The 20,446-nt window shown below is 47.3% G+C and overlaps 1 protein-coding gene across 2 annotated transcripts in view; it reads left to right on the forward strand.

Moving 5' to 3' along the window:
* The first annotated feature begins 5,196 nt into the window (after positions 1-5,196).
* UBASH3B (ubiquitin associated and SH3 domain containing B) overlaps positions 5,197-20,446 on the forward strand; it is a 75,599-nt gene continuing 60,349 nt past the window's right edge. The window contains exon 1 of one of the 2 annotated variants that reach the window (XM_030964875.1): positions 5,197-5,451. In XM_030964875.1, coding sequence (XP_030820735.1) covers positions 5,309-5,451 — 143 coding nt within the window. In that variant the 5' untranslated portion in view covers positions 5,197-5,308. The remainder of the gene's footprint in view (positions 5,452-20,446) is intronic. The other variant, XM_030964876.1, reaches the window with a different exon arrangement.

The raw sequence follows: 20,446 nt of genomic DNA on the forward strand, positions 1-20,446 counted from the left end.
ATTTTTTTTTTTATTTTAACGAGGAAAACACACTCCAAAACTGAAGGAAACCTGAGCTAGAAAAGCAAATCCTCAGTGCCCTTCTAATGGAGCTCGTGGTGCTTTTTTCACCCCACAAAATTCCACATCAGCAGCTGAATTTGGAGTGCCTCACCTCAAACCTCTGCCATGAGATTTGGGCTCTGGGAGAGTTATCAGGGCTTCAGGACTGGGCATTTTTTATCCATCTCCAGCTTTTATTTTATTTTATTTTGGACCTGGGACTCCAAATTCAGCTGCTGATGTGGAATTTTGTGGGGTGAAAAAAGCACCACGAGCTCCATTAGAAGAGCACTGAGGATTTGCTTTTCTAGCTCAGGTTTCCTTCAGTTTTGGAGTGTGTTTTCCTCGTTAAAATAAAAAAAAAATCCACTTTAATTTCATCATAATTCCTTCATTTGGGCTTTTAGAGTTATGGAGCTGAGCAGGAATAAGTCGAGAGGCAAAATGTCCTTCAGATGTTTAAGCAGCTGTTTTTAAACACTTTGGGGACCCAAACCTTGCAGTTCTGAGAGGAGAGAGCACCTTGGCACATGGGAGGGAAGGAAGGGAATTTTCCCTGTGGGAATTAATAAATTCCAGCCCCAACAGGTACCAAAGCTGGACAAAGGGGGTTTATTCCTCAAGGCTGCTCTCAGGAATGTTGTTCTGCCACTTCCACCAAAGCTCAGCGCCCACAGCACAGAAAATGAGCTGGAGTTTGCAGGTTTTTTCTGCCCTCAGCTTCACAAAAAACCCCGAAATAACAATGAAATCATCATTTCCCCTCTGTTTTGGTGCTGTTGAGGCAGCGGTTGATTTTCCTCAGCCATAAATCAACGTTCCTTGGCACTTGGCATCTCAGGAGACTGGGGAAAAAAAACCAATTTAAAAATTAAAAAATAAAAGGAGGTGAGAGGTGAGGGGAACTGCTGAGGGGGGGCTGAGTTTGATGTTTAATTTCAATTTCTTTTGGATTCTTTAGCTGGTTGGGGCAGGGAAATCAAAAAATGAGGGTGGACTTGCCAAGGATGGATTTGGGATAAGGGGAAAAGCAAAGCCCCTGCTCCATTTCCTGGGGCTGAGTTCTTTATTTCAGAATATTCCCATTGTTAGGGAGCGAAGCACTCCCATGGCAGCACCAGGAGGGAGCATCAGGCTGGGAAAAATAGCTAAATTTGGCTCAAAAACCCCCTAAATTTGGCTTAAATTCCTCAGAAACCTGAGCTCTTCCTATGGAACTCCCCCCTCAATTCTGCCTTCACTCCAGGAAGAGAAATAAAAATAATAATACTAATAAAAATCCCCTAAAATAATAAAATTAGCAATTAAAATAGAAATATAAATATAAATACTATATTCTATATTCTATATTCTATATTCTATATTATATTATATATTATATATTATATATTATATATTATATATTATATATTATATATTATATATTATATATTATATACAGATAGAAATATAAATAACGAAATCAATAAATATAATTATATTAAAATAATAATAAGAATAATCCCCTAAAACTTCATTTTCCTGTAGGTAAAGGGATTAGAATTGGAGTTCACCCAGGAAAATTTAGGATTTCTCAGAGGACACAGACAAGGCTCTTGGGGCAGGAATTTGTGTTCCTTTTCTGGCTTTGGGCACCCAAAATTGTTGCCCTAAACACAAAAATGGTGAGCAGCAATAAGTGAACACAAATAGAAATATCTGGGATCAGGCCAGCAACACAAGGCCATGTGCAAACAAAAATAAATTAAAAACCAAACCAGAAATGTTCTCTGTGAAAATCTGACAGCATTTTAAATAAACTGAATATCACAGCTTTCATACAAAGCCAAATCATTTTGTATATTTTGATTATTTTGCTGAAATTATTGTTGATTTTAGAGGCTGCAACACATTTTTCTGGGTGTTCTCCTTTTTTAAAAATTTGGCTTTCTACTTTTACTTTCTTCCCTTTCCCCATTTGATCACTGTGACAGCTTTCATTTTCAGCTTACAATCAAAAAAAGAAAAAATAAGGTGGGTGGCAGCTTTATTTCCAGGCACACATTTGATAGCTGGGGGCAGAAAAAACACTTTTTTCCCTAAAAAATAAAGTTTCCATGTAAAAAAGCCCAGCCAGATCCAATGCAGGGACATTAAAGTTCCAAGGACATGATCTTGGCAGGCTTGGAAAATAATTTCCAGCCAGTCTCACCTAAAAAAAAAAAAGAAATCCAATTTCTGTTCCTTCTTGTTTGATGCAGCAGCTCATCCAACCAAACCAACTTCAATATTGCAACTTCCCTAATGTGGATTTATTTCTGTTTGAATTTATTGTGTGAATCTGTTGCAGGCAGAGGAAAGAGATTCCCATCTGGGCAAAGTCCCTGCGAGCTGCTTCCATAGCAAATTTCATTTTTATTGTTATTTCCTGCTTGAGTAGTTCAGCTGGAGCACAGGAGGGAGGCCCAGGGAGAGAAATCCAAACATTTTCTGCTGGCTGCAGATCCCTGCGCTCCCCTGGGAGATGGGAAGGTGGGATCAGGATTAATTTGGGATTTTTATTTCTCCTCCAGGGTCTTTGTGGTGCTCCCAGCGTGGCTGGGATGAGTTCATGGGTGCCAAACCCTTCTGGGGGCTCCAGCAACCCAAAGTTGAGCACAAATATTGTTATAACCCCCCTAATCCCCCCCTTTAAAAGGAAAAAAAAAAGTTATGCCATTGCTCTTAATTCTCCTCCTGATTTAAATTGGTGTGGATTGGGTGCCTGATCCTGATTTCACAGCTGAAATCCACAACTAAATTCATTTCTCCCTCTGGCTCTAATGAAGTCCTCACCAATTAATAGTGGGGGCAAATTAAAGAACCTCAGCAACATCAGAGGAGTTAAAAGTGATTTTAAGAGAGGAACAAGAAGCATTTTTAGCTTGGTTTTGGGTTTTTTGTGCTGTGTCTTTCTGGAGCTGCAATTTCCAGGGTCTTTGTGGTGCTCCCAGCGTGGCTGGATGAGTTCATGGGTGCCAAACCCTTCTGGGGGCTCCAGCAACCCAAAGTTGAGCACAAATATTGTTATTTATGCCATTAATTCTCCCCCTGATTTAAATTGGTGTGGATTGGGTGTCTGATTCTGACTTCACAGCTGAAATCCACAACTAAATTCATTTCTCCCTCTGGCTCTAATGAAGTCCTCACCAATTAATAGTGGGGGCAAATTAAAGAACCTCAGCAACATCAGAGGAGTTAAAAAGTGATTTTAAGAGAGGAACAAGAAGCATTTTTAGCTTGGTTTTGGGTTTTTTGTGCTGTGTCTTTCTGGAGCTGCAATTTCCAGGGTCTTTGTGGTGCTCCCAGCGTGGCTGGATGAGTTCATGGGTGCCAAACCCTTCTGGGGGCTCCAGCAACCCAAAGTTGAGCACAAATATTGTTATTTATGCCATTAATTCTCCCCCTGATTTAAATTGGTGTGGATTGGGTGCCTGATTCTGATTTCACAGCTGAAATCCACAACTAAATTCATTTCTCCCTCTGGCTCTAATGAAGTCCTCACCAATTAATAGTGGGGGCAAATTAAAGAACCTCAGCAACATCAGAGGAGTTAAAAGTGATTTTAAGAGAGGAACAAGAAGCATTTTTAGCTTGGTTTTGGGTTTTTTGTGCTTTGTCTTTCTGGAGCTGGAATTTCCATGGAATCCTCAGTTCAGGGATGGTTTTTCCCAGTGGGTAAAGAGCAGAAAATCTCCTGGCACAGGGGGAGAACAAGCAGGGAGCTGGGAGGGGAATTATTTTTCCCCCTTCATTGATACAACAAAATGGAAATGGGCTGTTGATTTTCCCTGATGGGAATAATAACAACTGCACTGATAGATTCGTCATTGCCAGTATTGATTTCCTTCCCCAACATAAACTATTTTTACAAATGCCTCTTCATGGGTTTTTATTTGCCGGCAGGGTTGGGATTTCAGGCTGATCTCCACTGGGCCCGCAGGAGCAGGATCTGCCTGGCCTTAAAAGTGAAAGGAAAAGTGGAAAAAAGGGAAAGTCAGGGAAAAAAAAAAAAAAGAAAAAAGGAGGAGGATGAGAAGAAAAGCAGGAATATCTGTCCCACCCAGCCCACAGGAACTGCAGGGAGGGGAGCAGAGCTGCTGGGAGCACAGGGATGAGGTAAAAATTTTGGAGCACAGCTCTTTCTTTTGCCTTGAGCCACGTCCAGGTGAGCACAAAGATCCTTGAGTGGAGCTGGAGAGTCCTGACCCCCCTTTTTCGCTCTTTGTGGAGTTTGGTTGGGGTCACAGAGAGGATTTCCTAAAAGATGAAAGAAGAAAAGGAAGAGAGAAAGAAAAAGGGAGGAAGGGAGGAAGGGAGGAAGGGAGGAAGGGAGGAAGGGAGGAAGGGAGGAAGGGAGGAAGGGAGGAAGGAAGGAAGGAAGGAAGGAAGGAAGGAAGGAAGGAAGGAAGGAAGGAAGGAAGGAAGGAAGGAAGGAAGGAAGGAAGGAAGGAAGGAAGGAAGGAAGGAAGGAAGGAAGGAAGGAAGGAAGGAAGGAAGGAAGGGAAGGAAGGAAGGAAGGAAGGAAGGAAGGAAGAAAGAAAGAAAAGAAAGAAAGAAAGAAAGAAAGAAAGAAAGAAAGAAATTCTATATAAATAAATACATTTCTATATAAATAAATGCATTTCTATATATATTTCTATATAAATAAATTTCTATATAAATAAATATAATTAAATAATATTTCCATATAAATAAATATGTTAAATAAATGAATGAACGAGCAAACAAATGCAAAGCATATTACAATAAAGGCAAAGCGAACAAAAGCAAACAAACAAATAAATAACTAGCTAAATAATAGATTTCTAATAAAGGCAAAATGAAACAAAAAAAAATAGACCCTAAATAAATAAATAAGTAAATAAACATAACGACCATAGTAAAGGCAAAAGAAACAAAAATAAAAATCAAAGGAAAAAAAAAGAAAATTAAAAAAGAGAAAACCGCGCGTGCACGTGCTTTCATTTTCCTTCTTTTAAAAAAAAAAAAAATTATTTTTTATTTTTTTTTTAATGAAAGGAAACCTTCATTTCTCCCGCCCGCTCCGCGCATCCCCCACCCACCCTCGGCGGGGCGGGGGCATCCCGGCCGCGCTCCCCGCATCCCTCCCTCCCTCCCTCCCTCCCTCCCCCGGCCGGCCGTGGGCGGTGTCGCCGCGGCTCCCGGGCCGTGTGTGCCTGTCCCCGCCGCTGTCCCCGGCCCTTGGCGTGCATGGCCGAGCGCGGGCGGCGATGGCAGCGCGCTGATGGCCCAGCTCGCCATGGCTGCCCGGGAGGAGCTCTACAGCAAAGTCATCCCCCGGCGGAGCCGCCAGCACCGCGCCGGGACCATCAAACATGGCTCTTCGCTCGAGATCCTGCTCTCCATGGGCTTCCCCAAAGCACGGGCGTGAGTCGCTGCCCCGCGGGGCTTTGCTCCTCTTTTCTCGCGTTTTACCCAGCGGGGAGAGGCGGAGAAGCGGCGGGAGCCGCTCGGCTGCGCTGCTCCGGAGCGGAGCGGGGCCGGACGCGGGGAGGGAGCGCCGGGGAAACGGAGATCGAGCCCGGGAAGAGGCGGGGATGCTCGGCCGGAGGGGGGGATGAGCTCCCGGAGAGGGAGGATGCGCTGCCGGAGCAGGGGGATGCTCTCTCGAGAGGGAATTGAGCTCCCGGAGCGAGGGGATGAGCTCTCGGAGAGGGGGGATGCGCTGCTGGAGCAGGGGGATGTGTGCCGGAGAGGGGGGATGCGCTCCTGGAGAGGGAGGATGCGCTCCTGGAGCAGGGGGGTATGTGCCGGAGCGGCCCGGACAGCGGGGATTGCTCTCCCGGAGCAGGAGGATGCTCTGCCGGAGCGGGGCATGCTCTCCCGGCAGTGGGAAATGCTCTGCCGGCAGCAGGCAGTGCTCTCCCGGCTGCGAGGGGATGCGCTCCCCAAGCGGCCCGGAGATGCCTTCTCGGAGGGAAGCGGGGAACGCTCTCCCAGAGCCGGGGGGATGCGCTGCCGGGGCAGCAGCGCGATGCTGTCCCGGGCTGAGGGGGTTACGGCCTGGGGATGCCCTCTCGGAACGGCCCGGACAGCTGGGAATGCTCTCCCGGAGCAGGGAATGCTCTTCTGGAGCAAGGGATGCTCTCCCGGGACAGGGGATGCTCTCCCGGAGCAGGGGATGCTCTCCCGGGACAGAGGATGTTGTCCCAGAGCAGGGGATGCGCTCCCAGAGCAGGGGATGATCTCCTGGAGCAGGGGATGCTCTCCTGGAGCAAGGGATGCTCTCCTGAAGCAGGGGATGCTCTCCTGAAGCAGGGGATGCTCTTCTGGAGCAGGGGATGCTCTCCTGGGACAGAGAATGTTGTCCCCGAGCAGGGGATGCTCTCCCGGAGTGGCCTGGCGATGCTGTAGGGCTGTAGGACCCTCGGGATGCTCTGCTCGCCTCCTCCGGCCAGGCAGGAGCCCCGGGCACTCCGGGTCCCTGTCCCGAAGTTTGGGATCTCCGGGGAGGCACCAGAAGTTTTTGCCGCCCAAACTGAAATTGCTGTAGCTCGGACACCCGGGGGATTCGCTTTAAGGGGTACAAATCGCCCTAAAAGCAGCGGAGCGACAGAAGCAGATTTCCATCCCTAGCCCGAAGCGGTTCGGTTTTTCTTGCCCAATTCGCGCCCTGTGTGTGCTTAGGCTTTAAATTAATCAGGCAGCAAGCTAATGACAACTTAATGAGGGAACAGCGGCTCCTGAGGTGGGACTGCTCGCTTTGGGATGCAAATGAAACCGGTGGGGATCGGGATGGCTCCTTGAGCTCCCTAAGTTTTCAGTTTGTTGTTGATACCCATCAGAACTCCGGGCTTTTGCAGCTTCTCTTGTCACAGTTTGGTTTTTTTTTTTTTATTAATATATATAAATATAGACAGGCACATGCAGTTTAAGGGCATATGTTCCTTGTGGATTCGTGGGATTGCATGGATCCACCAGCACATGCAGGAAATCGTATTTTTGTTTTCCACGGTGCTGCTTTGCGCTCCTTCTGGCTGTCAGTTAATCTCCTGAGATCAGCACACAGCTTTTAGACACAGTGAATGCAAATGAAGAGCAGGGCAGAGCGGTGACTTCACGCTGAGCTCGCTTGGAAGAAAAGATGGTTGGGGGAAAAAAAAAAATGCGTATCTTTCAGTGGAGCTGGAATTTAAAAAAAAAAAACCAGCTTGATCCTATGAATGAAAGCGGTTCTTACCTGCACAACAGTGCCATCAAGGCTGCCAGGCAGCTCTGCTCTTACCTGACTCAGGAGCTGTGTCTATGGACCACATTCCTGCCCAAAAAGCTCTGGCATTTGTTAAAATACACTCATTGTTTCATCATGCAAAGCAGAGAGGGTTAAACACAGGCAGCAAGCCAGAAAACGGACAAAATATCCCTAAATGCAAAAAACTGCAGCCAGGCAGGTGGAGAAAGCTGTCTTGAGTTTAGGATAACCCTGAGTGACAATTCAGCAGAGCAGAGGAGGTTAAACACAGAGAGCAAGCCAGAAAAAGGAGTAAAATATCCCTAAATGCAAAAAGGACCTATTGGAAATACAATCAGGCTGATGGGGAAAGCTGTATTGAGCTCAGGATAACCCTGTGTGGCAGCTCAGCAGGGCAGAGAACGTTAAACATAGGGAACAAGCCAGAAAAAGGAGTAAAATATCCCTAAATACAAAAAAAACTGCAGCCAGACAGGTGGGGAAAGCTGTCTTGAGTTCAAGGTAACCCTGTGTGACAGCTCAGCAGAGCAGAGAAGGTTAAACACAGGGAAAAAGCCAGAAAAATGGGAAAAATATCCCTAAATGCAAAAAGTGTCTATAGGAAAAGCAGCCAGGCAGGTGGGTAAAGCTGCCTTGAGTTCAGGATAACCCTGTGTGACAACTCAGCAGAGCAGAGAGGGTTAAACACAAGGAGCAAGCAAAAAAAATGGGCAAAATATCCCTAAATGCAAAAAGTACCTATTGGAAATACAATCAGGCTGATGGGGAAAGCTGCCTTGAGCTCAGGATAACCCTGTGTGACAGCTCAGCAGAGCAGAGAAGGTTAAACACAGGGAAAAAGCCACAAAAATGGGCAAAATCCCTAAATGCAAAAAACCTGCAGCCAGGCAGGTGGGTAAAGCTGCCTTGAGCTCAGGATAACCCTGTGTGACAGCTCAGCTCTCTGCTGGGACAGGCACCACTCTCCCCATCTGAAGGAGCAGCGAATGTCCCTGTGCCACCCTGCTGGAAATGCTACAAATAATTCATCATTAAAGCAAAACAGAAATAAACCCATTAAAATCCAAAGTCGTGCCCCCAAGGGTAGGATGAGGATGGAGCAGAGGTTTGGGAGCTTGAGAGGCAGGAGGGCATGGCAAAAGGACATTTCCTAAAGGCCCAGAGAATGATTTTTAACTCTCAGCACTTCTCTGGATGTGGGAATGAGAATGCCAAGGCGCCAGGGACATAAAATCATCATCTCCCTCCAGATATGGGAAGGAGAATTAACCTTAAAGCCCTCGTGAGTTTTCCCCCAAAAATCTCCCACCTGTGTTTGCTGCCCCAAAGCCACAGCTCCACCAGGAATTCAGTGAGATGGGGATTCTGTGAGATGGGAATTCAGTGAGATGGGGATTCAATGAAATGGGATTTCAGTGAAATGGGATTTCAGTGAATTGGGGTTTCAGTGAAATAGAAATTCAGTGAAATTGGGATTTCAGCTCTGTGCACACAAACACGAGCCAGGCTGGTACTTAAAAGTGGTGACCATCTGTTTGAGTGGCTTATGCAAAACAAACCTCCAAGTTGTCAGACAAGTCTGTCAGGCATGTCACAGAACACCATCCCTGCCTCCTGGCTCTCTGGTGCAGCTGGGGGCACTGAGAGGGGACAGCAGGGACAGACGGGGGCAGCTCAGGGCTGAGCTGCAATCTGCATTTCCAGGGGGGCACTGAGGAGTGAGGTGCTGGGCAGAGCTCACAGTGCCTGGCTTTACCCTGTAGGTGTTACAATAATCAAAGGTGAAAGGTTAAATGTGATTTCCAAGTGTTGCTGGTGGCTCAGTTAAGGCAGAAATTAAAATAATGGAAGGTGAAAGGCTCAGTGTGATTTCCAGGTGTTGCTGGTGGCTCAGTTAAGGCAGAAATTAAAACAATGGAAGGTGAAAGGCTCAGTGTGATTTCCAGGTGTTGCTGGTGGCTCAGTTAGGTAGAAATTGGCTGGGGCAGGCAGGAACCAAGAGGGGATGTCAGGTAGCAATGCCAAACTGCCGTGGATCTTGGGTTCACAGCAAGGGGCTCCTAAAAAAGCCTTTATTTGTCCATCCCACAGGTGGTTCATGGGGCACTGGGGTGAAGGCCCCTCAGAGGACGTGTCCTTCCTCTCTGAGCCGAGCTATGGGTGCAGTTCATGGATCTGCGCTGATCCAGTGTCCCACAGCTCACACTGAGACCCTTGAGGTTTTCCCTGTTCCCCTCTCCGAGGAATTTTTTGGCACAGCTCCGTCTGTTTTCCTTCCTCCCAGCACCAGCTGCAGTTCAGGGCTCCTCTGAATCACAGGGTGAAGTTCAAAGCACTTCTGGAAGGTTCTACCTGAGCGTGGCACCTGCAGTGTGTCATCCCTTTGAGCCATCACCAGGAGCTGCTGCTCTGCCCTGCTGGCTCCTGCCAGCACACAGCCATGATTATAATTATTTTATTTTGCAATTAGCCCATTAGATTACGTACTGTCTGGTGTCCCTGTCCCCAGGAGTTTCTGATTGAAGCAGGCAAGGAAGGCAAAGGTGAGGTTAAAATTCCCATTTTGCAATTTGGCCACCAGGAAAAACATTTTACCCTTGTCCACACGAAGGCCTAATCAAACTCCCAGTGCTCCAATGGCCTAAACACAACAGGAGGGTTCTTCCAGAAAGAGATTTCATACAAATATTATTTCCCAGTCGCCCTAAAATATTATTTATCATCTTGTTATGAATTTCCCATCAGTGGTTCCACCTAATTGTCATCCAATCTGCCTGCCAGCGCCTCTCACTACTGTTCATAATCCCTGTATAACCCTGAGAGCAGAGAGAAGAAAAGCACAAAGTAATTTACAGGCCATCAAAACCACAGGGGATCACTTACAACCCCTATGCCTGTAGAACCGATTAAAAGAAAATCCATAATGTGTCCATAAAAGGCTAAAATTGAAAAAAAAAAAATATTAGTGATGGACTGCAGTTTCATTCAGGATGGAAGAAGACCTTTGACCAAGCTTGAATTATTGAAACTTATTTATCGTGCATGGTGCAGAAATCAATGTGGCTGCAGAATCTGCAAGTTTTTAAAGTTCCATGTCAGCCTTTAAACTCCTCCAAAACATCCTCAAAACCAGTTAAAGTTCTAGCATGAGGAAAAAGAATTAATCCTGCCTTTTTTGTTTTAATTCTGGGCTCACAGAATGGACATAGAAATGGATATAATGCATGGGTATATAAATGGATAAAATTCAAGATGTTTCAGCCGCTGCGCACAACTCTGAGATTCTGTTTCAGAAGAGATCCAGGCCTAAGAAAATGAGGATAATTCCCTGGTCCCTGCCATTAGTCAAGCTGAGTAAATCACTGCCCACAACCAGAACACTCAAATTAGAGATATTTTGCTTTTTCTGTCACTCTGCTGCCTCTGATAAGCAGAAGAGATGACACAGGTGGCGAAGCTTTCCAAAACTAAATGGATCTTCCTTCCCCTCATGTGCGCCTGGGAAAGGCTTTAACCCTGTGTCCACGAGGAGGAGTGAATTCCCCTGGACCTGGGTAAAACCAGGATTTGCCTTCTCAGGAAGAGGAGAATTTCCAAGCATTAAAGGTTTCATTATTGTTGAAGAAATGAAGCTCAGTTCTCTGGTGTTTTGGAAGGGATTTTAGCCTGCTAAGACTTGTTTTGCTTAGTAACAGACTTAGCAACATCACAGGATTTCAGCACAGCAAGGCTGGAGCTGGATTTGGGAAATGACTGTGTGGAAGCGAAGTGCTGCTCATAATTTTCATTTTTCAAGTGGTTTCCTTTCCTTCCCTTCCCAGCTTTGCCTTCAGGGTGTTTGTTTTCTGTAAATATTCCTGGCTGAAATTCATCCTGTGCAAAGACCCAGCCCAAAACCAGCCCCAAGCCCCACTTGAGCCCAAGCATTTGAAGGATTTTCCTGATTCCCAGGATTTTTCTTGGAAACAAATGTGAAGGATTTTCCCGATTCCCAGGATTTTTCTTGGAAATAAATGTGAAGGATTTTCCCGGGAAACAAATGTGAAGGATTTTCCCAATTCCCAGGATTTTCTGGGAAACAAAATTGGAAGGATTTTCCTGATTCCCAGGATTTTTCTGGGAAACAAAATTGGAAGGATTTTCTTGATTCCCAGGATTTTTTTTCCTGGGAAACAAATGTGAAGGATTTGTTATTTATTTATTTATTGTTTTATTATCTACATTATATTAAAGAATACTATACCAAACTGTACTAAAGAATACAGAAAGGATACTTACAGAAGGTTAAAAGATAATAATGAAAACTCGTGACTCTCTTCAGAGTCTGGCACAGCTTGGCCCTGATTGGCCAATAAGTCAAAACAATTCACATGAAACCAATCAAATAACCACCTGTTGGTAAACAATGTCCAAACACATTCCAAAGCAGCAAAACACAGGAGAAGCAAATCAGATAATTATTGTTTTCATTTTTCTCTGAGGCTTCTCAGCTTCCCAGGAGAAAATCGTGGGCAAAGGGATTTTTCAGGAAATATGACAGTGACAGGGAGAAGTTCTGGAGGTGCTGCACTTGCACAAGCCCCTGGTTCCTGCACTCAGCTCGGTGCCCACATCAGGGTTTAGGGGATGGGGCTCACAAAACAAACTCCTCTCTCAAACTTCTCCCCATCCCTAGGATACTTTAACCCTCTAATCCACCGCCTAAGCATGACCAACTTCCTCAACAGAGGACAAAACATTGCCTCCCACCTAACTGACCTCTCCTGATAGAAAATACTAGGCCCAGAAGGATTAGCCAGTCTGAGCACTGAGCTGCTCTGGTTTGTGTTTTGCAGTTCCTGGCTCAGCCCTGAGGCCCCAGAACTGTTCTGTCCATCTGTGCTGGAGGGGATCCAGCAATCCAGCAGGACTGCAGGGCTGGGACAGGAGATAGGGCAGCAGCTGCCAGCGAGGTGCTCTGGGGGAGCTGCAGGCACATCTATTTGGGACTCAGTCCGTGGCTGCTCTGCACATGGATTTCAATTTTTTTTTTCCACTGGCTTTACTGCAGATTTCTGCTGCGGGACTGAGATGATTCCTGCAGGATTCAGGTTGTTCTGGGCCAGTGGCTCCAGTGTGTGTGGGGTGGGGGGGACCTCCATGAGACAGTTCCTCACTTTGAAGATCTAAAGTGATAAACCACAGAGGGCTCTTTATTTCCATGCTATGTTCTGAAAACTGAGGCACAGAGAAGCTCAGATATCAAACCTACAGTTGGGGTGAGACCTGCACCTGAATCTGTGGAGTTTCAGTCCATTCATGACAAGACTTAGTACAGCAACTCTTTCCATGACATGGTACAACGTTTTCAGAGGAAGGGAAACCTCTTATCAGAGTCAGAGACACTTCTGTGATAAGATCTCACTGTAAAATGATAACGGCGGCAGCAGGGCTTGGTGTGACCTCCTCAGTGCTTCAGGATGCTGGACACAGAAGTGCCATTAATCAAAGGGACACAGAAGTGCCATTAATCAAACCTGATGGCTGGGAGCCCTGGAACAATCAGATATTCGGGGCTGATATCCACAGGGAAAGAGTTTCTGAGGAAAGAGTTTAAGGACAAAGAACCCCTGTGTGACCGTGTTCACAGGGGTCCCAGGATGAGGGGAGAGACGAGGATCTGGCTCCATGTTTCAGAAGGCTTGATTTATTATTTTATGATATATATTATATTAAAACTATACTAAAAGAATAGAAGAAAGGATTTCCTCAGAAGGCTAGCTAAGAATAGAAAAAGAAAGAATGAATAACAAAGGTTTGTGGCTCGGACTCTCTGTCCGAGCCAGCTGGGCTGTGATTGGCCATTAATTAGAAACAACCACACGAGACCAATCACAGATCCACCTGTTGCATTCCACAGCAGCAGATAATCAATGTTTACATTTTGTTCCTGAGGCCTCTCAGCTTCTCAGGAGGAAAAATCCCAAGGAAAGGATTTTTCATAAAACATGTCTGTGGCACCCCGGCACAAATATTGCTCAGCCAAGGTCAGGGAGTCCCTGCAGGACTTGCTGGCCCAGAGAACGAGTTTATGTGTTTGTTCAGGGAGGAAAACAAAAAGCAAACTCCTCTGTAGTGCCTGCACACCCCACACTGCGCTGGGACCTGGAGTCTGGGTGTTGGAGCAGCATCACCATGTGCAGAGAGGTCCTGGCTCAGGCAGCATTCCCTGCATTGCTGAGATGTGCTTTTCAAGGCTCTCTGACTTTGGCAAACGCTGACAGAGATGTCAGAGAGTTTCCTGCTCCCTGAGCACTTGGTTTGTTTTGGTATTAAAATTACATGGTGACAAGAAAACATTTCCTTGGGCTTCCGTCCCTCTGATGATTTCCTTGTCTCGGAGCCAAGGTCCTGAACTTGATCCTGCCCTCTGCTCCAGGAAGGAGCTCACAAAGTGCAACCCAGACCTCACATGTCACTGAGGGAGCCTGAAAAATTGCTGTGAGCCTGCTGTGCCAAGGCCCCGGGCAGTTAAAAACTTGATCCTTAGCATGCAATTCCCTTTCAAGCTCCCTATCAGCTTGGAGGCATGCAGATATCAGCGTTACCTTTTTTTATCGCTTTTTCTTTCTCTTCACCTATCTCCGGACCTGATAGCTCTGTCAGGACCCAGCTCAAATGTACTGGTGAGATTCTCAAGACAAAAAGTGGCAGGGAAAAGTCCTGGATTTCAGGTCAGGGATTTCAGATATCCAGCGTGTTTGAATGGAGCCTTGTTGGCATTAAATGCTGATTTTCCTTCCCCCTTGGGCAGTGGCAGGGTGTTGGGTGTCCTGCAGAATTCTGCCTCTTGTAAAGGCCTCTGGAAGTTCATCCCTGGATTATTGCTGCCACTTTCCTATGGAGCAGCCTGGGCTCAGAGGATGCTGCAAGCCCCTGAGACTGGCAGAAGTCAGGGGGGAATTCCATTCTTTGAAAAAAGGAAAGGAAAGGAAAGGAAAGGAAAGGAAAGGAAAGGAAAGGAAAGGAAAGGAAAGGAAAGGAAAGGAAAGGAAAGGAAAGGAAAGGAAAGGAAAGGAAAGGAAAGGAAAGGAAAGGAAAGGAAAGGAAAGGAAAGGAAAGGAAAGGAAAGGAAAGGAAAGGAAAGGAAAGGAAAGGAAAGGAAAGGAAAGGAAAAAGAAGAATTTCAAAAACCACGGTGCTTTTAAATATCAGCTGTATCAACTGCTAACCCTGCTGGCTCCTGAGGACACTTTTGTGTTTTTAAGTCACTTTTGAAAGTGAATTTGGGCTCTCAGAGTTGAAAACACTGCCCTGGGTTTTAACTAAGAGCTCATCGTGGATGCACAGCATGTGCAGTGCAACTGCAGGAAGAATAGAGACATCCGTGTGTGTGTCTGTGTGCACCAGCCTAATTATCCTCAACAAGCAGAGTCATCAAAGGAGCTGTGCCTCAGCAGCTGACAGAGATTTGGATTCCAGCTCCAAGGCTCTCTGCAGCCTTTGTGCTCCACAATGGGCTGCACTGCCCCGCCAGGGCTCCCTCAGCCTGCTGCCTCAGGTTTGGGATTTTCTGTTTTTCAGGTTCTGTGCTGCTTTAGTCTGTGGGTCTGGATTCACATTATGGGGATGCTGAGCTCTGTGCACAGAGCAGGGAGACAAACCAATTCCTGCTCCAGCTGGGCACCAAGGACAAATGATCCAAATCTCAGCCCAGGAGCACAAACACCGTGGGCTGGAGAGAGAAAAACAAGCAGGGTGGGACTGCAGGGGCTAAAGCTGGAATGGGACAATGAACTGCAAGGTGCAAATGGAGCAGAACTGATCCAAGGGACAGACCCCGGGAGCAGTCGGGGATTTCGGGACCATTTTGGTTCATCTTGGGTTCATTTTGGGACCATTTTGGGTTCACCTTGGGCTCATTTTGTGACCATTTGGGTTCATCTTGGGTTCATTTTGGGACCATTTTGGGTTCACCTTGGGCTCATTTTGTGACCATTTGGGTTCATCTTGGGTTCATTTTGGGACCATTTTGGTTCACCTTGGGTTCATTTTGGGACAATTTTGGTTCATCTTGGGTGCAGCCCTGGCTGGGCTCTTGTGCTGCCCAAGGTGCATCCATGGAGGCCTTTTAATAAATCCCTGCTTCATTCTGTAACTCTGCACAGCCTCTGCTCTAGGGCAGCCTGCACAAGGCATCAAGCCCCTCTAGAAACACAGGAAAAGAAAAAGGGAAGAAAAGGAAAAGGAATAAAAAGAAAAAGTCCTGGGTGTTTTTCTGTCCCCACCACGTTCTGTGCTGCCTGGTGGTGCACAAAGGCTGAAGCTGGACAGCAGAAAAGTGGAGGGGGGAAAAAAACAGTGAGAAATTGAGGGAATTGCTGGAATTGCTGTAACAGAGCAGCTGACAGGCTGCAGAAACTGTGTTTGAGACCCCTTGGGCCTCCTGTCCATGTTCATAGACTGCTGTCCCTTCATAGCCACTCTTACAATTTCTCCTGAAGTTTAGCAAGTCCCAGCAGCCAAAGGTGGGGCTTGAGGTGCTCCTGAACCCACAACTCATGGTGCAGAGCTAAGAGACACCAACCTCACACACCTGGGGAGCAGGAGTGCTCCTCCATTCCCTGGGAAGCCCCCGAATTCCCATTTCCCACAGAGATTCCCAAAAAACAGAGTTGCATGTGCAGGTATGACAATCATCTGCCAGGTGTGGTCAGGACTGGAATAAAATTTAAACCAGCAATTATAAATTGAGCCTGGAATGAGGGAGGGGAGATGTGTTTGGTGTCTGTGCATTCCCCAGACACCCAATTGTGCCCTTGGGGCTGAGTTCTGGCACTGGCAGCTCCCCAGGGGATGCTGCTGGAAGGCTGGGGCTGAGCAAACCTTGGGATGTGTGCTAAACCCAGAGGCTGGGAGCTCTGACAGACGCCCACAGGCTGGCAGGGAAAGAGGTTTTAACTGTGCTCCACTCCCCCCATCACGTTCAAACACAGGGCAAGTGCCACTCTTCACCCTTGCATGGAGTTCTGGTGATGCTCTGCTCCCCATGACTGTGCAGAATTAATCACCTGGGGCTGCTGACTGTGACATCACTTGCCAGTGTAGAGCTGGGGGTGTTTGAGGGACATTTCTCATCCCCTGATGTGTAAAAAATGACAATTTTCCTCCCCCTGTGCTCAATGAAACCCAGCAAGTTCTTCCACGACTCAGCCCATCAATGGGATGAGCACACGCTGGAATGGCTGAGACCAAGATGCCCCAAACATTTCCAGGCATTAAGTGGCACTGGGTAGACCTGAAACGGATGAGGTGGTGCTGTTTTCCTCCTGAGCTGTTCCCCATTTCACCCCATTTTTGCACTTTCGTGATGCAAATTTCAAGCTGAGGTGAAACCCCCGTGATCATTTCCCCACTGTGAGCAGAAATCTGATTTTTATGTGGCATAAGGAGGAAAGGTAAACATCCTCCCTGCTCCAGGAGCTGCCACTAAAAGGAGCCAGAAAGAGCCTCTGGAGGGGAGGATGAGGAGAAGGAAGGGAGAAGTCCCAGCACTGTCTCCAAAATCTCTTTTTTCCCCAGTGAGTTCCATTGCTGGGCAAATCCACAGCCATTCCCAGATAAGCACCACTCCCATTTTCCAGAGAGAAAAAAATGCAGCTTGAGACAATCTCCTGATGCCAGAGAGAGCACTTTAATTAACATTTGCCACCCACTGGGGACAAAGGGCTCTCCAGAACTGCAGCTCTGAGTGGTGTCAGTGATGTCCTGCTCCCTTCTCCCACCATTATATTGGATTTCTGCCTCACAATCGATGGTTCCTCCTGAGAGGAGCCTGCCAAGCCCCGGGAAGTGTCAGCTCACAATATATCAGCCAGGGCTAAGCCACTTCTCCCAGGCTCCATTCAGAGAAACCTCCAGCTAACCCAGATTTGGAGCTGGTTCTTACTCACATGGGCAGCAGGAGCAAGCCTGGCAGCGAATGGAGTTTACAGCTGCACCTTCTAAATCCCATTTCTGCTCCTTTTACAGTGCCTTCATAGCTGTATCATAAATGCATTCAGGTTCTGAGGGGCAAAGCCTTGCAGGAGTGTAAATCAGCCCAGCAGCATTGCCTTTGTTGGAGCAATAATAACACACAGCATCTTGCCCAGAAATAACCCAACTTTCGTTGCTGGCAAAGCTTCCTTTGAGAAATGGGTATTTTGTACCTCTCAGGGAATGCAAAAAAATATCTGAGCATGAAAAGAATCAGCACCAAAGCCTCTGGGAGGGAAGATATAAACCTCAGGTGTTTCACAGCACATTTGTGTGTTGGGGAAGTGGAGGATTTTATAAATGATGACTCCAGCTTCCTGCTTGGAGCTGGGGCACAGAATCCTGCTTTTCCAGGCTCATAATCCTGCTTTTCCAAGGACAGAATCCTGCTTTTCCAGGCACATGATCCTGCTTTTCCAGGCACATATTCCTGCTTTTCCAGGCTCATAATCCTGCTTTTCCAAGCCATAATCTGCTTTCCCAAGGACAGAATCCTGCTTTTCCAGGCTCATAATCCTGCTTTTCCAGGCACATAATCTTGCTTTTCCAAGGACATAATTCTGCTTTTCCAGACACATGATCCTGCTTTTCCAGGAACATATTCCTGCTTTTCAGGCACATAATCCTGCTTTTTCAGGCACATGATCCTGCTCACAAAGAGAATTTAACTCCCTACAAACTCCCTGATTTTGGGGATCAATGCATCTTCCCCATCTTTTTCCCCAAAGCTGCTCACAGAGAGGATTTAACTCCCTACAAACACCCTGATTTTGGGGATCAATGCATTTTCCCCATCTTCCTGCCCCAAACCTGCTCATCTTTACTGAGACCAAAACACTTCCAGCCCCTGGGAATTCCAGGGGATAGGATGAGGCGCTGGAAGTGCAGAGTGTGCCTGGGATTCAGCTGGCCTCACATATTCCTGCTGAAATCTGCCAGCTTTTCTGGCAGTTTCTGGATTTACAGGAGTTTCTGGCACAGCCTGGAGCTCCTCTGGAAGTGCCTCCCACGTGGAGGAATTTGCTCCTCACCCTGGCTGTGTCCTGCCAGGTTTCTGCTCTGACTCAGCCTGACCAAGAAGGGCACAGGGACTGCTGAGATCCTTTTTCATCTCCTCCTGGGCAGCTCCAGGGAGCAGCTGCTGATTCCTTCGCTCCTTCTGGGTGTTCAGAGAGCCCCATCTGCTGCAAAGGGAACATTCCAAGGGCAGGGCCAAGGCTGCCCAGAGAAAATGTGACAGCAGGAAGGGGGGAAATGAGGAATCTTTCACAGAAAGCACCAAAGAGCCTGAGGGAGGCTGGCAGGGCTGGGTTTGGCAGTAAATTCTGGGATCACAAAGCACGGGGACAGGATTGCCATGTCTTAATATTTCCTCCCTCTGCTCACCCCCACCAATCTCCATGACAAATGCAGATCAGATCTTCCCGGAGCTGCTGCCACTGCTGCTTCTCCAGGCAGAGGAGCGGGAGCTGAGGTGCCATGGGATTTCCCTGCATGACAGCTCAGGAATTTCACAGAATTGCTGTCAGCAGCTTGTTCTGGGGGAGAAGGGTGGCAGAGATGTCACCTCAGCCCCTCCTCACAGCCAGGGGGGCTCTGCAGGTGTCTTGGTTTGGAAAGCCAGGTGTCTGCTAAGGCAGGCAGGAGCCTCCCCTGAAGTGGAGAATGTGAACCTCCCCACCCCTCCAAATTGCTGTAAATTTTAAATTAAGGGGCTCTCAGGCAACAAATATGGGAGCAGGAATAACAGTTCTTTAATAGGGAAGAAAATAAAAGGATAAAATAAACAATGCAGTAACTAAACCAACACTGACAGAGTCAGAACACAGCCTGACACCCTGTGGGTCAGGGTGCTGGCAGCAGCCCCATTGGAATTGTGGCTCAGCCCTCCTGCAGTGTCAGGAGTGGTTCTGCTGGAGCAGGGATCCTGGAGAAAGGTGCAGTCTCTGCCTCTGAAGATCCAGGGACAGAGGCAGCTGCTGTTCCTCTGGGAAATCCAGTGGAGAAGCCGTGCTGGTGTTCCAGAATCTCCAGATTATATCCAGGCAGGAATGCTTGGCTGGTGTTCCAGAATCTCAGATTATATCCAGGCAGGAATGCTGGGCTGGTGTTCCAGAATCTCCAGATTATATCCGGGTAGGAATGCTTGGCTCCTCCCTCTGGGCTCACATCTCCCAATGGGATGCTGTAGTTCTTATCAGCCATGCAGTGATATTCCATAGCTGTTATCAGCAGGTGTCCCCTCCCGAGGGAGGAGTGATTGTGGTCACTCAGAGAGAGAGATAAGGCAAACTGCCCACTTGACAAAAGCTAATCTGCCATACAATGGTAATGGAAAACATCTTGCCTTGCAATCTGGAACAGCAGGCGTGGGGAGGGATGAGAGCAGGGAGTGCCAGGGCACCCAACCCAAACCCAGCACCCAAAACCCTCTCATACCTTTGAAGGAGTGTGGAGGACACTCACAGGGCTGTTTTATCCTTTCTGACAGCAAAAAGTCACTTGAAAACCTTCTCAGATCTCACAGGAAGCTTAAATGAGCAACACAACTGAGCCACCAGTGCAGAAAAAAACATCTTCTCTGGTTCCTGGAGCCACAGCCAGCTCCAAGTGCAGGGTGCTGCCTTCTCTTGGCTTCAGGAGGGCAGTAACTCCCTGACTCACAGGTGTTCTGGAGGATAAATCCATCAAAGGTGTGAGCTGTGACAGGGATGGGGCACAGGAGTTGTGTCTGGACCACAAAAAGGGCAGGGTTCCACAAAAAGAGCAGGATTCCTCCTTGGATCACCAAAAGCCAAAAAAAAAAATCCCCTAAAAATCTAACTCAGCAGCACATGGGAGGAAGTTGTGTTGCTGGGGTTTGGGTTTATTCACTGAAAGGAACTAAAAAATTCTGAAATCTGAGGGCTTTGCTGTGTCTGGAAGCCAAGGCCTTTGTGCAAGTCCAGGAGGGATGAGCTGAAGCCAGCAGCCACTCTGGGAAGTCTTGGCTGAGGGATGCTCAGTGTCTCTGCAAATTAAGCACCTCCCTGAGCATGAAAGCATTTTAAGGTTTTTGCCTGAGGACACAAAGAGAGGCTCTGGCAGAACTGGGTGGTTTGGATTTGCCATCAGGCCATAAATAACCCCAAAATGTGCTCTTAGGTGGAAATT

The sequence above is a fragment of the Camarhynchus parvulus genome, chromosome 24 (genome assembly GCF_901933205.1).
Source record: "Camarhynchus parvulus chromosome 24, STF_HiC, whole genome shotgun sequence".
NCBI classification, from domain to species: Eukaryota; Metazoa; Chordata; class Aves; order Passeriformes; family Thraupidae; genus Camarhynchus; species Camarhynchus parvulus.